The sequence below is a fragment of the Pocillopora verrucosa genome, chromosome 3 (assembly GCF_036669915.1).
Source record: "Pocillopora verrucosa isolate sample1 chromosome 3, ASM3666991v2, whole genome shotgun sequence".
Classification (NCBI taxonomy): Eukaryota; Metazoa; Cnidaria; class Anthozoa; order Scleractinia; family Pocilloporidae; genus Pocillopora; species Pocillopora verrucosa.
The window spans coordinates 22,089,770-22,107,010 of record NC_089314.1 but is presented as its reverse complement, the minus strand read 5'-3'; the positions used below and the strand labels follow the sequence as shown (position 1 = coordinate 22,107,010).

The following is a 17,241-nucleotide window of genomic DNA, read 5'->3' as shown; positions in this document are numbered from 1 at the left end:
TCAAACACTCTAAAGAGTATTTCGTGCCCAGAACGGACCCTGATGGGTCTGCCCGTGGCAACTTGCACACAGTATTCTCTGAATTGTCTCCCACTCAAATGCACTCGAGATCCCGACTTTCTAAAGGCAGGGCAAGTTGGTCCTTTTCTCGGCCATTTCACCCAAAATTGGCTGCGAAGCCGACTACAAGGAAGCCAGGTCTTTCATCATAGCTTTAAAGTTCCTCAACCACTTTCCCGCTCTGACCGGCGTATCTTCACTTATCACTGTTGGCTATTTGACGTCGCCGTGCATTTTCGTTTTACACCACTCCTGGAAAAATAGGTTGATCCTTTTACGAAGTCGTCAATCGTCTATGCTGGACACTCGGCGAATAAAGTGAAGTTACAAAGAGAATGATATACAGCGCCCTAACCCTCCCACCAAGAACAGTGCTTCGTTGACGTTCTAAGCGAGTTGAAAGTTGCATTAATTATCCCTACCACTCAACATCACAGCTGTCAATCGTCTGCGCATGTGCACTTTGTTTCCTTCTACAGATTTCTTCGAACATTCCATTAATCTTTCGCTTCTTTTGCGAGACAACGGTTTCTCACGTTTTCTTTTGAAATTTTGCGCGGGAGATTGGCCCACGGTTAACCAGAATTAATCCCCTGACCCATGCCCGACGCTAGACCGCTGTCTTCAACCCACGTGTAACCCTTGTTATTTCAGAGACACAAAGATGAGACGGTTTCTGACTGTACACGAACTATTGAGTAATAGTTTATTTTGACATAAAACTTAATATGACAGCTCCGGCTTAAAGCTCTACATAGTTACTCTGATATCAACTGTCGTGATCACTGATTCGGGAAGTTTTGATCATACTTTTCAAAGCAGATCCAAGAGTTTTCTTTCGTTCGCATTCTGGAATAGCCACTAAATCTACCAAGGCAGACTAAATCATACATACAAATAAACAACAAACAAACAAACACACGTACTGATGACACAAGACACAACAACACACAATCCTGCATGTCAGAAAAAAAATTAAGATTTGTGTTCTTTGTTTTTTTCGCTTTCGGGTCAATATACAATATGTTGAGGGTTGCAGCATATTTCTGCAAACTGATTTCTGAACAAAACAAGTTCTTGGAGAGGAAAAGAGAAAACGACGATTAGCAGGGAAAAGGGAAAGAGCTTCTCTATGATCTACTTGGGTCTACATGACCTAATCTACTTACATTTTCACGGACACAAACACCAAGAAGAAATAGTCAACACATTTACTGTACAGCATCTTAGTAAGGAGCAAATTAAGACAGGTTCCTTTTTAAAAAAACTCCCCAGGCCTTTATAACTTTTCTTTTTTATGAACTTTCTTCGCTTCTGCTTTCGACTAGAAGCAACGGAATAGTTTTGTTTTCAATCAACGAAACATGGAAATCGGGGAGTTTAGAACTGTGGGGGGGGGAGGCAAATATTACAATTACATCACGTTTTAATCCAGGCTGCCTACACTATGGTTTCCTTCCAATACGGGTGAGTTAAAAAGCCTTTTCCATGTTCATAATATAAATCTAAATTATTATATGTACTTATTCACACTTCAAAAGGACAATATTCAGATTTGATAGTAATATTATAAGGAGTCTGCAAACAAAGAAAATCCAAGATGCCCTGGTACACTGCAGTTGAGTGTAACAGGCCCCCCCTGTACGAAGCCTGAGTTACATTCATCTCAGAAATGACCAATAACTACTTAATTTGGAATATTTTAATTTACTCGGTCACCAGGTACCATGAAGAAAGAAAATTCTTGTTAAGAGTTTTCACGCGTCTTAAAAAAGAAAGACAAATTTCTACCGAGAGCGCTGGCACGTTTCGTTTCTATGGTAACCACCAGGAAGACAACTTCGTCTTCACTGACATGAGTAACCAATCTCACAAATACATTTTCTTTGCCTGCACACTGTTGAGTTTTTTTTAAGATGTAGCAAATTTCATTGGCTGAGTTCTTGGCGCCTATGGCCAGGAACGTGCGATAAGAAATTCATCTTCTAGGATAAGTTTTCGAGTTTCAAAGAGGACTAAGAACCAAAGAACGCTATGTGGACAGACACCACGCGCTAAATCCCCCGTCCCCCACCCCCAACGAAATTCTCCTTTTCTCGGCACAGAACGATACAGCTGACAGACAAAGTCCTGTGAAAAGCCACAGAAAACTAAACGCTACATTATTCCACTGCATTAAATTTTTTTTTGTACACTACTTTACAAGGCTGGTTTCTGACATAATTTCATCGCTGGTATGTTTGGAGTAGACATTGAAGCCGACGCCCCACTGCATTCCCCGTCCCATATCGGAATAAAACAGCTGAATGTTTGTGTGGTATAATAGCACAGCACATGGCAAGCAGCCTTGGTCAGGGCTGTTCAGAAAGCTGGATGAAAAGTTGGGGAAGGAGAAGAGGGAACCCATCACAGAAGCTCATACTGGCGGAGATGCATCCGCTGGATTATGTCGCGGCAGTCGTTGAACACTCGTCGAATATTCTCCGTGTCTACTGCGCATGTAAAGTGTGGATAACAGTAATGTTTACCATCTCCGCTGGCTGTGCTGATCCGCTAGATGAGACAAAAGAGAACTGTTACATGAAATCCCAAGGCAATATGACATGCGGAGAAGGTAGAGGGTTGGGGGGGGGGGGGGGGGGGGAGACAGAGGAAATTTCTTAAATGGAATATTGGAGTTTTTTCCCACGCGGTTTATTCCTCGAACGGATAGAGGCTGATATCTATCAGAAGTAGAGAGCTAAATGTGAGATCGTTACGTAATCATAATGCCAACAGAGAAAACTCGTGCAATCTTTTACATCACTACAATTAGGAAATAAAGACATCAACGAGGCTCCCTTTAAATGAAAATCCAAGAAGTACTTACAAGGAATTCATCACGAATAAAATATTTAGCTCTTGTCACCGATTCCTCATCCCCAGGCTCTGCCGTGGCTAAACAAAAAACAATGTAAGTGAAGAGACGATGGACTGTTGTGAAAGAAGATACTACAGAAGATACAGGCTAGTGCCCATCTCATTTTATTTTGTTTTAAAACAAAAAGAAGAGAGCTTCCAGTTGACTGAAGGATGGGTAGCAACTACCCAGTGAATAATTGTTATTTGGCAAGAAAAGTTAGTTTCCTAACCGCGTTGACTCTGTTATGCTGCTCATTGTGGCGCACATTAACTTATCAGCTAGAAAAAACTCTCATAGATTCACGTTAGATTGCCTGACTCAAATCAATGCACACTGAACACTAATACACTTTCAGTTGTACTCAATACACTACCTACACCAAATCAATCATATTTCCGGACCATTAACCAAAACAAGGAACTAACTGAGGACAAAAAAAAGCCACGATTCAGATAGCGGGGAATGTTTAAATTTCCGAAAAGTTAGTGAATACTTTGTACAGTAGCTCAATTTATAATCAAATTTTAAAGAGTAGATACAGCAAAAAAATACACTAACGTGCTTGTCAATGACATAATAACTAAGCACAAAACAAAATAAGTAGAAATGCACCAATCACGACTCAAAAACATGCCTTTTTTAAGCCTCTGAGGTATTCCACAGTTAACATCAAGTCATTGAAAGGAACAGTATATAAAGCCCTCGTCAAAAACCTAACTCCATTTTTTCTAGAGAAAAGGGTTTTTTTCCGTCTCGTCACAAGCGTCTGACAAAAAAAATCTGATCCCCATGAGGGATCGAACCACAGGGGTTCGTATTAGGTGTTCCCATTTCCTAACACTCAGACACAGAGACTGTACAGTGAGCTACACCATTATGAGGTTGATTTTCTTCTGTACGTCTTACCATCAGGAGGAGTTCTGTAACGCGCAAAGTCCGGGAAATAGTCCTCAATCTTGGACTTGCCAGCCCGCACCTTTTCTTTAAGCAAATCTTGTTTGTTGAGAAACAATATTACTGAGATTGTTCTCAACCATCTGGGAAGAAATAAAACAATTACAGTATTACTTTTATTTGTTCTGCCGTTGAGCACTTCTTGCATTCTTACCAAATTTCTCAAAACGAATGAAGACAGACTCAAAGCATTACAGTCTTTAAAAAATATATATGCTTGGAAGGATCTTTAGGTAAAGCTGGGAGAGCATAATCCCTTTAAACCATTGTCTTGATTCCACATGCATTCTGCTAAGTTTAAATAATTCCAATTTAAGAATAGAACAATGGAAAACAATTTTCTCGAATCTGACTGACATCAAAACTTCAAAACATTTTTTGACAACTTCAGAAAACATTCCATGTAAATATTTTTCAAAATGTTGCTCAATACTTAATTAATCACATCTAAAGGTGATTTATGGCAAGACTTGGGCATGTGTTTGGTACACTATTAACACTGTATGGGAACCACAAAGCTAGCAATAAACAGAAATTCACCCCTTCCATCACTTTATCTGCTGGGTTTGTACAAAACATAAAACTTGACTGCAACTATGGTACGAATGCACTACATACTATGTGATTACTGCTCTACAGATGCACAGACAGTTCAAAAATGCCTTAAGGCACCATGAACATAGACATTGCTTAATTCAAAAGATCCAAAGGTAGGCATTGTGGCTAAAAATAAATTAGGGATTCCATTGTAACTTAACCTTGTGATTTACAAATGACAAAAAAAAACACCCCTTTGAGAAACACTTGAGTGCTGTATTATCATATGGACAGCTCTTTCGTTATTTTGCTTTGGTCGATTGTTTGTGATATGCAACAAATAAAGTATGTCTGTAATATTGAACAGTTTTATCAGCTAACATCCAAAGTAGTTAAAAGGTTCTGAGAATGGATGATATTACTATACATTCAAGGTTTTCACAAGCTAAAAATGACCATTTGCAAGTGTAAGTAGGAAAAAAATGCTCTCTGTTCTTTTTAACTTATTCCTTCAAATCTCTCCAACAACCCTTGGAACATTCACTTTACTGTTGGCCGCTATGTGTATGCCATTTATAACCCACTCATTTCAGTAATTTCGGGGGCTGACAGAAGAGCCTCTCCAAAATAAGATTTACAAATGTGTTATTGACCAAGCAGGAGGTCAAAATGGCTAGACATTAGCCAAATTCTTTCTCTGTGTTTTTATGGACCAAGTTGAAGTCTTGGTCAATAAAAATTGAACAAGCTTTGTCGGATTTATGATATAGCAAAACCACCTCACTTTATTAAGAATCAAGAATGACTCATGTATTTTAAGCACTGGGATAGAAAGCCAATTGTGTTGAAGCACATTAAACCTGTGAGAGTCTTGTAAGTTTTCTTTGATAAGACTGTCTTCTGCCACTTTTTGTGACTCCATCAATGACAAAGTCCAAAAATTATAAACTTTTTCTTTTTTTTTCCCTCCCCCCTTGCCTGGAATCAAAGCAGGCAGTCCTGTGCAGGCAAGATGGGTCCATCTTCCCCCCACATGGTAGCCAATCATAACACAGGATTTGATTCATACATCCGATGGGTGCTGCAAGCAGCATAATAATATTAAGAAAATTCTTTTAGCTGGCTGTTCAATACTATTCCACTTAAGATAAACTATTTGTTCCAATTTTTACTGAATAATACTGTCAGTTCACAAACCTGTTATTCCAAATACTTTTGAATAATTCAAGACTCTCCTTCAACCGATTCTGAGGAAAAAAAGGAATTTATAAGACTTGTATATCATTATTTTAAAAGCCAGTAACAACAATTCAAGACTTTTCATTCATCAAGCTTAACCCTTTGACTCCCAGAAGTGATTAACATTTCACCTCTTTACAATATCCATACATTTTCCAGTAACAGGTTATGAAAACACTCAAACTTGTAACTCAGATCTAACACTGAATTCTTGTAACTTATTTACAAGGAAATCTGTAGAAATTAGAAGGGAGAATTAACAATCAGATCTTAGGAGTTAAAGGGTTTAGAAACTAATCACAGGAGTGAAGAAGGAGTTCCACTCGTTTAAGAAGGCTGCATCAATACTAGTCATCACCAAATGAACATGATTAAAAGAGCTGACATCAAAATTAGTACTCTGTGATAACTTCCTTCAACAAAAAGAAGAAAGAGATTGTTGATGTTGTTTGGTCAAAGACACCAATATACTTGGAGAAAAAAAAATTTAAGTGTTTACAACTGAACTCAAACCCATGACACCTCCACTGTCACATGTGCTGTAGTTAGGCCATCACAAATATCTCGCACAGCCACCAGTGATCAAAAGTTAATATGATCATTTCGCAAAATAACAATGGTAGTGAAGTTGGTAAAAAACCAAAACAATGACGTCGAATGATGACAATTTTATGACACATTTCTCTTTGGGCATAAAACTGCCCTAACTTGAAACACCAGTCAACCATAACCCACATTTCCATCATGTTTGTTCAATAAATCATAATTAAAATCCACATGGAATCAAGGATATTTGTCATATGAACTTAGTTTCATGACTTAGTTACCAAGAATCTCTCAGAGGTCAGTCGATATTTCAAAATTTTTTCCATGTATGTTCCCGCCACAGAGTAAAATCACAATCTACCACACTGAGTGCCAAAAGTGCGACAACAGAGTTTAAGAGTGGCATATTGAGTAAGGATATATTTTAGGTCCTCCCTCCCAAACTTTTAAGCATGTTGCACGAGGAAACATTGTATTTATTTCCTTTTCACCATTCTTGCAGAAGATGAGATACAAGACAAACTTACCTGGCTAGGATCTTCTCTTAGTACCAAATTGTAACTACTGCATGCAACGACAAATATTATTGCTGTAACATCTGTAAGCAAAGTGAAAAGACATTGTTCAGTTACAGGCTGAAAAGGTTGTAATCTCAATTTTTAACCACAAGGCTGATGATCCTTGATCAGCTCATCACATGTTTAAACAGAACTAATTTTTTTTTTATTAACTTCATTGCCAAAACTTTTCCTAATACCAATTCAAATATACTGACAATTATTTCAGATTGTACCTAACTTACAACTAGCTAATTTTAAATAATACCTCACTGAGCACAAAGCTTTGTGGTTTTTGTTGCAATTATATGTAAAGAATATTGATTTCAACCAGAGTTAGTTAGTACCAAAGCTTTCAAATGAGATACTTAAATGGACTTGTACCACAGCATTCTCAAGTTTTGGGGCTTAATTCCAATTTTGTGGAGACAACAAGATTAACAAAGAGTTTCACAGTACTTACATCAGTGATTACATCACTGTGTGAATCAGAGGAAAGATCCATGGAAAGACAATGAAATGATCATTTCAGGTTATACCCAATTCGGAGCAATTATACTTTTGATTTGGGTGTTGTACTGCTGCATAAACCATATTTATTTGAACACTAGGTTATAAGATTCCTACCATTAAAGCACTGTATCCATTTCCTTCTTTCATCTCTTTGGCCACCCACATCAAACATGCTGTAAGGATAAAAATAGACTCCTTTAGCCGATTCCTTTCCAAATAATTCAAGCCTTTAACTCCCACGAGTGACCAAGACAGAATTTCTCCTTACAATATCAATACAATATCAAGCAGTAAAGTGATGGGAAAGAAGAAAAATATCACTTAGGGGACTATAAGTTGATCCAATACCAAATTCTCCAAACTAACATCACAAGAACTGTACGGGAGACAGTAAGGAGAATTACTAATGAGATCTTGGGAGTGAAAGGGTTAAATCATAATCTCACGAGTAAAGTAATGGAACATTTCCTTTATTCCAGGTTACTCATTAGTAAACTTCTAGAAAATAATCATCAGATTTAAAAAGGTTCAACTAATGAATACTATAAAAGAGTATACTGGGAATAACATATGCAAATCAGAGACCTTACATCAATAAACAATATAAAAAGCTTCAGAAAACTTACTGGAATTTCACTTTATCCACATTAAATCTTGTTTCAATGATTCCTGAAGTCAGAACTCGACATCTGAGCAGATCCTGGAAAATACATATTTCAGGTTAAGCAAAAATCAGAAAGCTTTTGCTATACCTTCTATTGTACTTCAAAACAGTAAGTTATGGAGACACTGCACTACTCAACTGAGATTTTGACCTTTCACACCTCAAAATTAGTGCAGTTTTCTCTACGATTTCCAGGTTACTCACAATAATAATTTATTTCACAGTCAAGAGCTCCATTAGTTGGCAATCATTTCTTTCATTCTTGTGACTCTCATGTTTGATTTAGCAGCATTATTGTCAGGATGATTTAGGGGTTAAAGGGTTCAGACACCAATAAAAGAAAAGCGTGATAGTGTACCCAAGCCAAATACAGGCAATCCAGAAAATATCACGACCATGAAGTTCCTTCAAGCTTATGAAAAGAAAAATAAATAAATAAATAAAAACTACCAAAACAGAAACCCATTACAGTTTTCAGAGTTACAGCCTTCTTGTCTCAGTTTCAGTGCACCAACCTGTTCCACTGGAAGATAGTCTGGCTGTTTCACTGTGTCCACCCTGTCCAAAAAACTGGAGAGGAAAAAAAAAAGAATGTAAATACATCCAGCCACCTTCACAATACCTTTCAAAGCAACTTTTTACTATTAAACAGACTAACAAGTCAATATTGAATTTTTCACTTGGAAAAATTCAGTTTACATAAAAGGAAAATTGATTTCTGAAGCACTCAATTGATCTCACACAGTGCATAATTATGCTTGAGTATCTCAGATATACTTTATTAAAATATGTAATTATTGAGCTATTTTAGGAATCTTGAAGATGAAAATCAATCTTCCTAAAGAAAAGTCTTCAGATTCCTTAAATGTCCAAATATTGTACACCACAAAAATTGAACTAAAAAAAGCAAAGAAAGGTGAGATAGTGGGTATACTAGTGGGTAAATGCCCTTGAGAGGAACTCATGCACCTTCTACAGGAACAATGAAAGAGATGTGGCTTTATGACAACCAGTTCCTGGTAGCCAGATCACCTCCCTTGAAATAGAGTTATGCAGTTTGCTTCCTTCACAGGTCTCAGATTTTTCCTCATTTTGCCACATTTGTATTTGAAAAAAAAATCTTTGTTCTCTTGGCATCTGGCAGTGATGACTATTAAAAGAAGACATCTTCTAGCCCCTTTGGTTTGTTGACCTCTTAAAAGCTTTGTCATCACCAAACAATATTTTAAACCAGCCCTGATTTCATATTTTAAATTTTTATAATTTTTGGTATTTTTACCACTGTGCAGTGATAGTGGCCTGCCACCCTGACAAACAGAAACAATTGGTTTCTTTTTCAGCTGTTGGATATGATGATAAAAATAGTCTGTTGTGTTTAAATTTATTACATCAATATCAATAACAAGACGCAGGCTTCTATGGATATTGATGATTCATGCACATTGTGAATTCCCCACTGATGACGTCAAATAGGAAAAATTAATTCATCTTTTAAATTGCTGATATTAAAATATAATATACCATGGCTCTGATAGAGCATGTGGTTGTGAATCTCAACATCAAACACAAACCAACTTTCCTTTCCTTTCTCTCTAAGAAAGTCATGTATAGTGTACACAAAATTTTCCATCTACAGATCAATGATGCAGTTCAAACATTTTCTTGATTCATCATCATCATCACATCAATTTAATTTTGATTCCCTTTCCCACCAAAATCCAAAAAAAGAAAAGTGAAGTCAAACTAGTTTGTAAAATATTACACCAAGAAGAAAAATTTTGAACCACAGAAATTGTCTATTTATCAATCTATTCATAGTTCATTCATTCAGCCAATTCAAGACCATAACTACATCAAGCATGCAATAATATGTAACACTTAGAGTAAACAGTAAAACAAAGTAAGCAGTCACCCTTAAAACAAATTTCTCAATAAATTTCAAACTGTGACACACATAAAACTCCACAATATACCTCAGAGCTGACAGAAACCCATTTAACCCTTGATTTTCAGTCTTTTAGTAGAATACTTTAATAACAACTGGAAAGGCTCACTTCATCATAAGATTTGAAATAGAAGGAAACATCAATAACATATGGTTTTTAATTCAGAATAGCCATTGCTTTTGCAAATATCATCCCACTAAAATTGCCGAACCCTTTACACCCTAACATCAGTATCCATAATCTCCATACTGCTCTCCATACATTTCTTTAAGCGCTGACAAGGAGAATTTGATGAACAATCAAAGCTTCTTTTAGTGGTGATCATTTCCTTTATTCTCAAGATTTTAATGAATGATTCAGCCATAATATTGTAAGGAGAAATTAGATGTTGGTCACTCTTACATTTAGAGGGAAATTACTCTTATTAACGTTATGTAACATCATAAGGCTGTTACATCATAGGAACTAACACTGTTTGAGTCACATAGGGCTATGATCTGACTGGTATTCGAAAAACTTTCAATGTTTTTTGCTTATTTTTGTTTGATCAAAATATCTAAGAGAATAGTTGTGAAAAAAAGAAAACACTTGGTCTTAATAAATGTTTTTTTTGTTTTTGTTTTGTTTTTTTTGAAAAAAAAGAAAAAAAAAATACATGTGAGGTGGGCTCATGAATACATTACCCATAGAGGTAGTTGGTGCTGGCATATCAAAAAACATTTGATGAAATAAGGAATAATCATATTTTAAAGTTTGAAAAAAACAAACACAAAAAAGCAGCTTCCTCAAAAAACACCAAGGCAGATTTTGTTCACATCCTTCATCAAGATCATATTTCATTCCCAGGTCATTCCACAGAAAAACGAACACAACCACATCATCATCAGACGAAATATAACTCTTTAACCACCTCTTACACTTTTTAAATCCCCTAAAATTTACCCCTAAATGTTTAGCTGTGGCAGTTAATTATTTCTGGCACTGCACTATCCAACAACCAATACCAGAGTAAACTGCAAAGTAAGTTTTGAGCTGTTGTACTCAGTAACTACAATTTTTTTAACATGGATGTCTGTTAATTTTTTTCCTTCTATAGCCAACATTTAAATAATTATAAAACCTGAACCCAGTTTGCCATTAAACTTTCTTTCTCAGACAAATGAACCAGACAACAAACAAAGCTATTTATAGCACTAGTGAATTTCAATACCCCCACTGAGTATCAGATTCAAATTACTTCTACATTCTCACTCATGTAGCAGACCCACAACCATCAGGAAAATCTAAAACACTCCTCAAGATTTGTTGAAACACCCTGTTCTCCTCTCAATAATGCATGTTCTCAAAATGTCCAATTTTCCTGTTACTAACATAAAAAAGAGGGAAATGGTTCAACAAATGTGAAAAGGATTGTCTGTAAAATTATACCACATCGTGACAACTTAAACACAGGTGAAACAGAGACTATTTGCAGCCAAAATATTCAATAACTGTGGTTCGCTATGGGTTGTCCAAATTATACAAATTCCACTCTCATTCTTCTTCATTACCCTGAAACCACATGTACAATGACAGAACCTTTGCAAAAAAACTTTCCTTCAGGTGTAAAATGTGTGAAATTCCCACCTGACATAAATATGTTGTGAGTAAGAAAGCTGGAAGAAGTCACTTCTTGGTACAAAACAGAGGTACATATTTGCTTGTGTTAAAATTTTTGTAGCCATGATTTAAATTCAGGAAATTTACCATTAGTAAAGAGCTCTACCACTAAAGTAAAGTACCATGTCTGTTTTATAACATCACATGGTTTGCCAATGGAAAACTGATCTCAAATCCAGAGTCATGATGCAGTCTCATCACAAAATATTGCTTCCATAAATCACTACTTATCGTAGAAAAATACTATTTTTGTTTCCAGGACAAATCAGGTAAGCATTATGTCAAAGGTCAATAATTCTTTCCAAGAAAAACACTCCAGAATTTCCAAATGTAGAACAAGATATAGTAGTAGTTTCCTGGGCCTTAGTAGGATGAGTAAAATATCATCTTTTTGCCTACAGTGATGGGTTGACAGTGAAATGCCATTTCACTCTGCAGACTACCCTTGCCAAATTTTGCTAAAACACCCTGCTCCCCTCACAATGTTCAGTTTTTATAAGACTTAAAATCCCATGAGTGACCAAGACAGAATTCCTCCTCACAATCTCAATACAATATCCAGCAAACAAGTGATGAGAATAATAAAAAAAAATCAATTAGGATGTTAACAAGTTGATCTTATAGCAAATTCTCCAAAGTAACATCATACAAATTGTATGGCAGATAGTATGGAGAATTATTAATAAATCTTCATTCAGAAGTTTCAATAAAAGTGGACAACAGGCCAAATTTGCTGTCTTTATTAAAAGCAAAAATTGCAGCTTAAATTCTCTGAAACTATCAACATTTGAGTAAAGAACAAACTTCCAATGGCAGCCTGATTTCTTTGCCGTCAACTTCAAAAGTTATTAAAACCCTTAAACATTGATAAGGAGGGGAAGGAGGAAATGTTTTAACGATTATGATGAACATTACAGTTTACACCCAACACCTTAGGTGTGGCACCTACTTGTTAATAGCACAAGGTACTTTCTGGATTATAGAAAAGTTTGATTAAAAGATAGAATCCAGCTATTGAGGAAATCATGTAAAGGTGATATATATATATATATATATATATATATATGTGTGTGTGTGTGTGTGTCTGCTGCTCATTAAACCAGAACAAGTTTTCAGTTTTAGCCTCTTCTGCAATAGTTCATTAAATTTTCCCCTTATGCAATAAGCTACAGCTAAGTCATAGATTAGTCTTAATCAACAGAAGAGACTTTTTCCATGAACTGTTTCATATCTTCTCATATTAAGCTTGCAACAACAATTAACTTTTACATATAGCAACAAAGTAGAATTGAATACTGCAACAGTGAAGTTCTAATGCGAGTAATTGCATTAGAAGCAATGCCCAAATGCATTCAGTATAATTTGATGAGGGTTTTTTCCTCATAATTCATTGATTTCCACTACAAAACAGCTTAAGAAGTACAAGAATGTTTACATCAATACCTGCACTACTGATAGCTATATAAAACAGTGACTGAACTTCAAGAAGGAAGCTGTTGAGGAATTTTTAAAAACATTTTTGCTCTCTTTTGCTCATACATTGAAGAAACACACTAGCTACTTCCAAATGAAAACAATTTCGCTCATACACTGATAAAACAGTGCAGATCCACATTTACAGAGCCTGTTTTCTCATCTTTCTTGTGATTTTAACTCAACTGATTGAATGTAAAAACTCTACCAAGTCAAAAGAAGTCCAAATGTTTTTCTTGCTCTGACACAATATGAAGCAAACTAAATTTAGAATTTTTAAAGAAAGATTGGTTAGTTAACACTACTGAAATAATCTATTTATGATTTTTAGCAACATCTATCCTCAGTAAATTGTAGCAAACAACAAACAAACAAGTAAACAATCAGGGTAAATAACCATCCATATTCAATGGTAAAAACAAGATGAATCTAAATACCCAGAATATGAAAACATTTCTTTTGGCATGTCTTAGTTTAAATTATATAAAAGAATATTCCCTTTGCATACTATCAGAAATAGAACTTAGGTGAGCTTCAAAACAATCTTAGCTTTACCTACACAGAGAATATCTAGCACTAAAAAGACAAAATGGTTTGATGTTTAAAACAACACAAGTTTATATGAAAAAATATCCCTTCAATTTGAGCAAAGTACTATTGTAACCACTAGAAAATATGCCTCTTAACCTTTACTACACACATATATATATATATATATGAAAAATGTTTTACACATTTCCACTATGAAATGATTTTACCTTATATACATCAATTTAAAAAAAAAAATTTGTTCTAACCTAAGCATTTCTATTAGTGGATGGGGAAAACATTCAGCATCAACGAATAGTAGCCCTCACAAAAAAAGAATGAGACTGAGGGATCGATGATATAACTCGAAACATGCAGATGTCTACTTGCAAGTGAAATGTCAAGATCCAACAATGTTTCTCTCTTGTGAGTGAGCAAATGCTTTGAATCTGGCAAACAAGAATATGCTGTTGATCTATTTCTGCCGAGGAGACACACGAATAGACAGCCAAACACTTCCAGACCTCATTTCAATCGAACCTGCCTGAGTCTGTATGTTTGATCTAAAAATAGGATTCATGTGAATGACCCTACCTACAGGCAGTGATCCGTTTTCGTGAAGAATTCTTCTTCTGTCTGGTCAGTTCGAATTATAATTCAAAATACCACTTTTTGAGAATGTTAGACGGTTTATACGTTTTCAATACGCCACCTTCACAATTATTACGGATACAGCATGTACAGATCCGCTCGAAATGCTATATTCCGTAGCCATTGATGAAATGAAATCGACAAAAAAATAAATTTCGATCGGTGAGTTCGTGCTAAGATCATTTGGTACTTCAACAAAGATCTTATTCTCTGCTCAACGGTCATTTAACCAGAAACATTAGATGCTATTTTATCAACAAAAAACCTAGCGTAATAAATTCGGAAAACTGCGAGTTTCTCTATCATTGAGCTGTCTTAGTTTCTGCATGGAAACCAATTCAAAACAAAGTTGGCTGAGAAATGGTTCACAGTTTTCATGACAGAGAACCGGTACTTTCATAATTTTTCCATTCCAAAACCACAGACTACGTATTCCAAATTACGGTAAAAATTTCTAGCGGAGTGCATTCAATAAAACTGGAAGCATATGTATCATTCTATCTAGGTTTCGTATAGCGATCACAACGTTTCTTCCCTATAGAGGTACATCCCATCAGAAATCGGCTTTCAAATATTATCCTTTAGTTTATCATTTGACAGCCCGACCGCCAAGAATATCTACGAAACCGTTTACCAACTACTTAAACGGCATCAAAATCATTATGGATAAAAACCATGAGACGCCGAAGCGTACCGGACACAAAACACAAGTCCAAGTAAAGGAAACACTCTCCGTTCGCATATGGCTTCTTACTCACAACGGTTCGCACAACAGCGTGACAGAGGTTTTCGAACATAAAATCACGATTTTATCGCTTCTAAAAACCGCTAGAAAATAAATAATCCTTAGCGAACATGCTTACACGGAATTAAAAGGAAACATTCCTCACTGGCAGAAAATAACATCTAAGAAGTTCTATGACCACGAATAATAATTCTTTTCCAGCCATTTTGTCGGGGCTACTTAGTTTGTAAACACTGCCATCTTCCTAAAACCCCTTGGCTACGTTGAACACTCGACGAAGACTATAAAAATAGCTCAGTAAGCGCATTTTCTACCAAACAAAGCGAGAAAACGCGCTTGTGAAGCGAACATATCACAGAGATGACAAAATATATGAGTATTTCAACGTCTTGACCATGTAAAAAGCCCAGAAGATGTTATAATAAATAGACTTACTATTGCGCACAGTCGATAAGTTGATACTCATTCGATCGTTCGAAGCATTCGAGCACACCCGCATCTTGCCATAATATCTTTGTGTGTTCATAGAACTCCTAAAAAAAAGAAATAGCGAAAAGTTACATAAATCCGGGCCAAGAAAGGCAGCACAAGACGAAAACACATTTATGTTTGTTCAAAGCGCTCGACTGCCCTCTGCTCAAACTTCTGGTTTCCATAATTAGAAATGTGTACTAAACTACGAGCGAAACCGCTCGTTTAAAACTTGATCTATCGAAATTTACTTTCGATGCTTTCACCGTTCTTTTACAGAGAAACTAAACTACTAAAGATAACGATTATAGCAAAATATCATCTCGCCTTACCGGGGGATAGTCGAAGTCTGGCGTCGTGGCCACTTCATGCAAGTAGTCGATTCTGAACTGATTATTAGGGTTAGCTAACCTCACCGGCGGAGTTAACGTCGGCATAGCCCCTGTAATGGTCTAAAACACAAGAATTATGTATCTTACAAAAAAATAGAAGCGAAAGGAATCGAAAAAAGCCGTGAAATCGCAACGAATCGCGAGCTAAATGTGGGTGGTAGATTGTAAATAGGCTAGTCTTACCAATATTGCATCTCTAATATTCTTCTTTATATCTTCTATTTTTTGCCTCTTTTCCCTGTGAGAAACGAAGCAAAGACGGAGATTAACACAAGACGTCCATTATGAATAATTCTTGCTCGATCGGCGCTAGCTTGCCTTCCTCACTCTTAATAATTTGTATGCTAAACAACTGTGACAGAATAGGTGGACACTCACTGCTCCGTAAAACCATGTACGTCGTGTAAAATCCTCATTTGCTTGACGATCGTGCTCTTTCCAGATTCTCCAGCCCCTTGGAGGTTAGAAATAACACTTATTACTTATTCGATCATAACCAAAATCAACCACTTTCAAACCCGATTACTACAGCCATTTACCAAGTAAGAGGAGACGATGAGTAGCTCGGTATGCAATTTTATCATCTCGGAGTTGCTTTTCGATCTTTTTGTTGGTACTTTTCTGATGCCTTTTCGTTTCTTGTTCCTCATCGGTAATGTTGTTGCCGAAACACCCCATCGCACAGAAGTGCGATTCCAGAACGAGGAAAACGCCCCCGTTGTACCACCAAATAAAAAGTTTCTTTTTACGAAGATGAAAGCAGCAAGTTTGGAACTAGCTTGTGGACAGAGCAACACGGCTCAACTTATGACAATCCAAACAGGGTGTGACAATAGCACGCTTAGCTTTTTGGGATATCTGTACACTAGTTAGCAGAGTAAGTCTGGTGACGAATATGACGTCAACGGCGAGAACATACTGGTTTTGACGCAACCGTGACGTCACTAAACGGGGATTTTCGCACTAAACGAAGCTCTTACCGTCGATTTTCGCTTTTATGGTGGTTGAATAGCACTAAAAGAAATTATAATACTCAATCTAACAGCAATCTTTAAACATTCTTACGCATGGAAACGTCGAAGTACTTTATCTATCACTGGCTACTCGCGATCGCGGCAAGCTTTTTAAACACTACGCCTAAGTATTGATTTAATTAATTTTGCAACAATATGTAACGGTCTGTTAGAACAACTTCACCACAAGAATCACCATATAAAGGGAGCTCTTTTGTGTCACTTATTAGCTATTTTACGCGTGTATTATATTGAGCACTTGAGGTAGCGTTTTCTTGCGAAAAATTTCGTCATAGTTCCAAGATTGCGTAGTTAACCAACTAAAAACGTCATTGAGATGATTTTTCCGCAATGTCTAAAAAATCTGACAGAAAAGAAAACTTTCTATATA

At 36.3% G+C, this 17,241-nt stretch overlaps 1 protein-coding gene across 1 annotated transcript; it reads right to left on the bottom strand.

Moving 5' to 3' along the window:
• Positions 1-733: 733 nt before the first annotated feature.
• On the bottom strand, positions 734-16,655 carry LOC131772399 (guanine nucleotide-binding protein G(s) subunit alpha-like). Its single transcript, XM_059088289.2, has 13 exons — positions 16,377-16,655; positions 16,216-16,291; positions 16,021-16,075; positions 15,778-15,897; positions 15,410-15,507; positions 8,488-8,542; positions 7,935-8,008; positions 7,423-7,481; positions 6,766-6,836; positions 5,651-5,700; positions 3,869-3,999; positions 2,930-2,997; positions 734-2,613 (listed from the first exon to the last, which is right to left on the bottom strand). Exons 1-13 carry the CDS (start codon positions 16,513-16,515, stop codon positions 2,467-2,469), a joined length of 1,143 nt encoding a protein of 380 aa, XP_058944272.1. The 5' UTR covers positions 16,516-16,655; the 3' UTR covers positions 734-2,466.
• Positions 16,656-17,241: the final 586 nt, after the last annotated feature.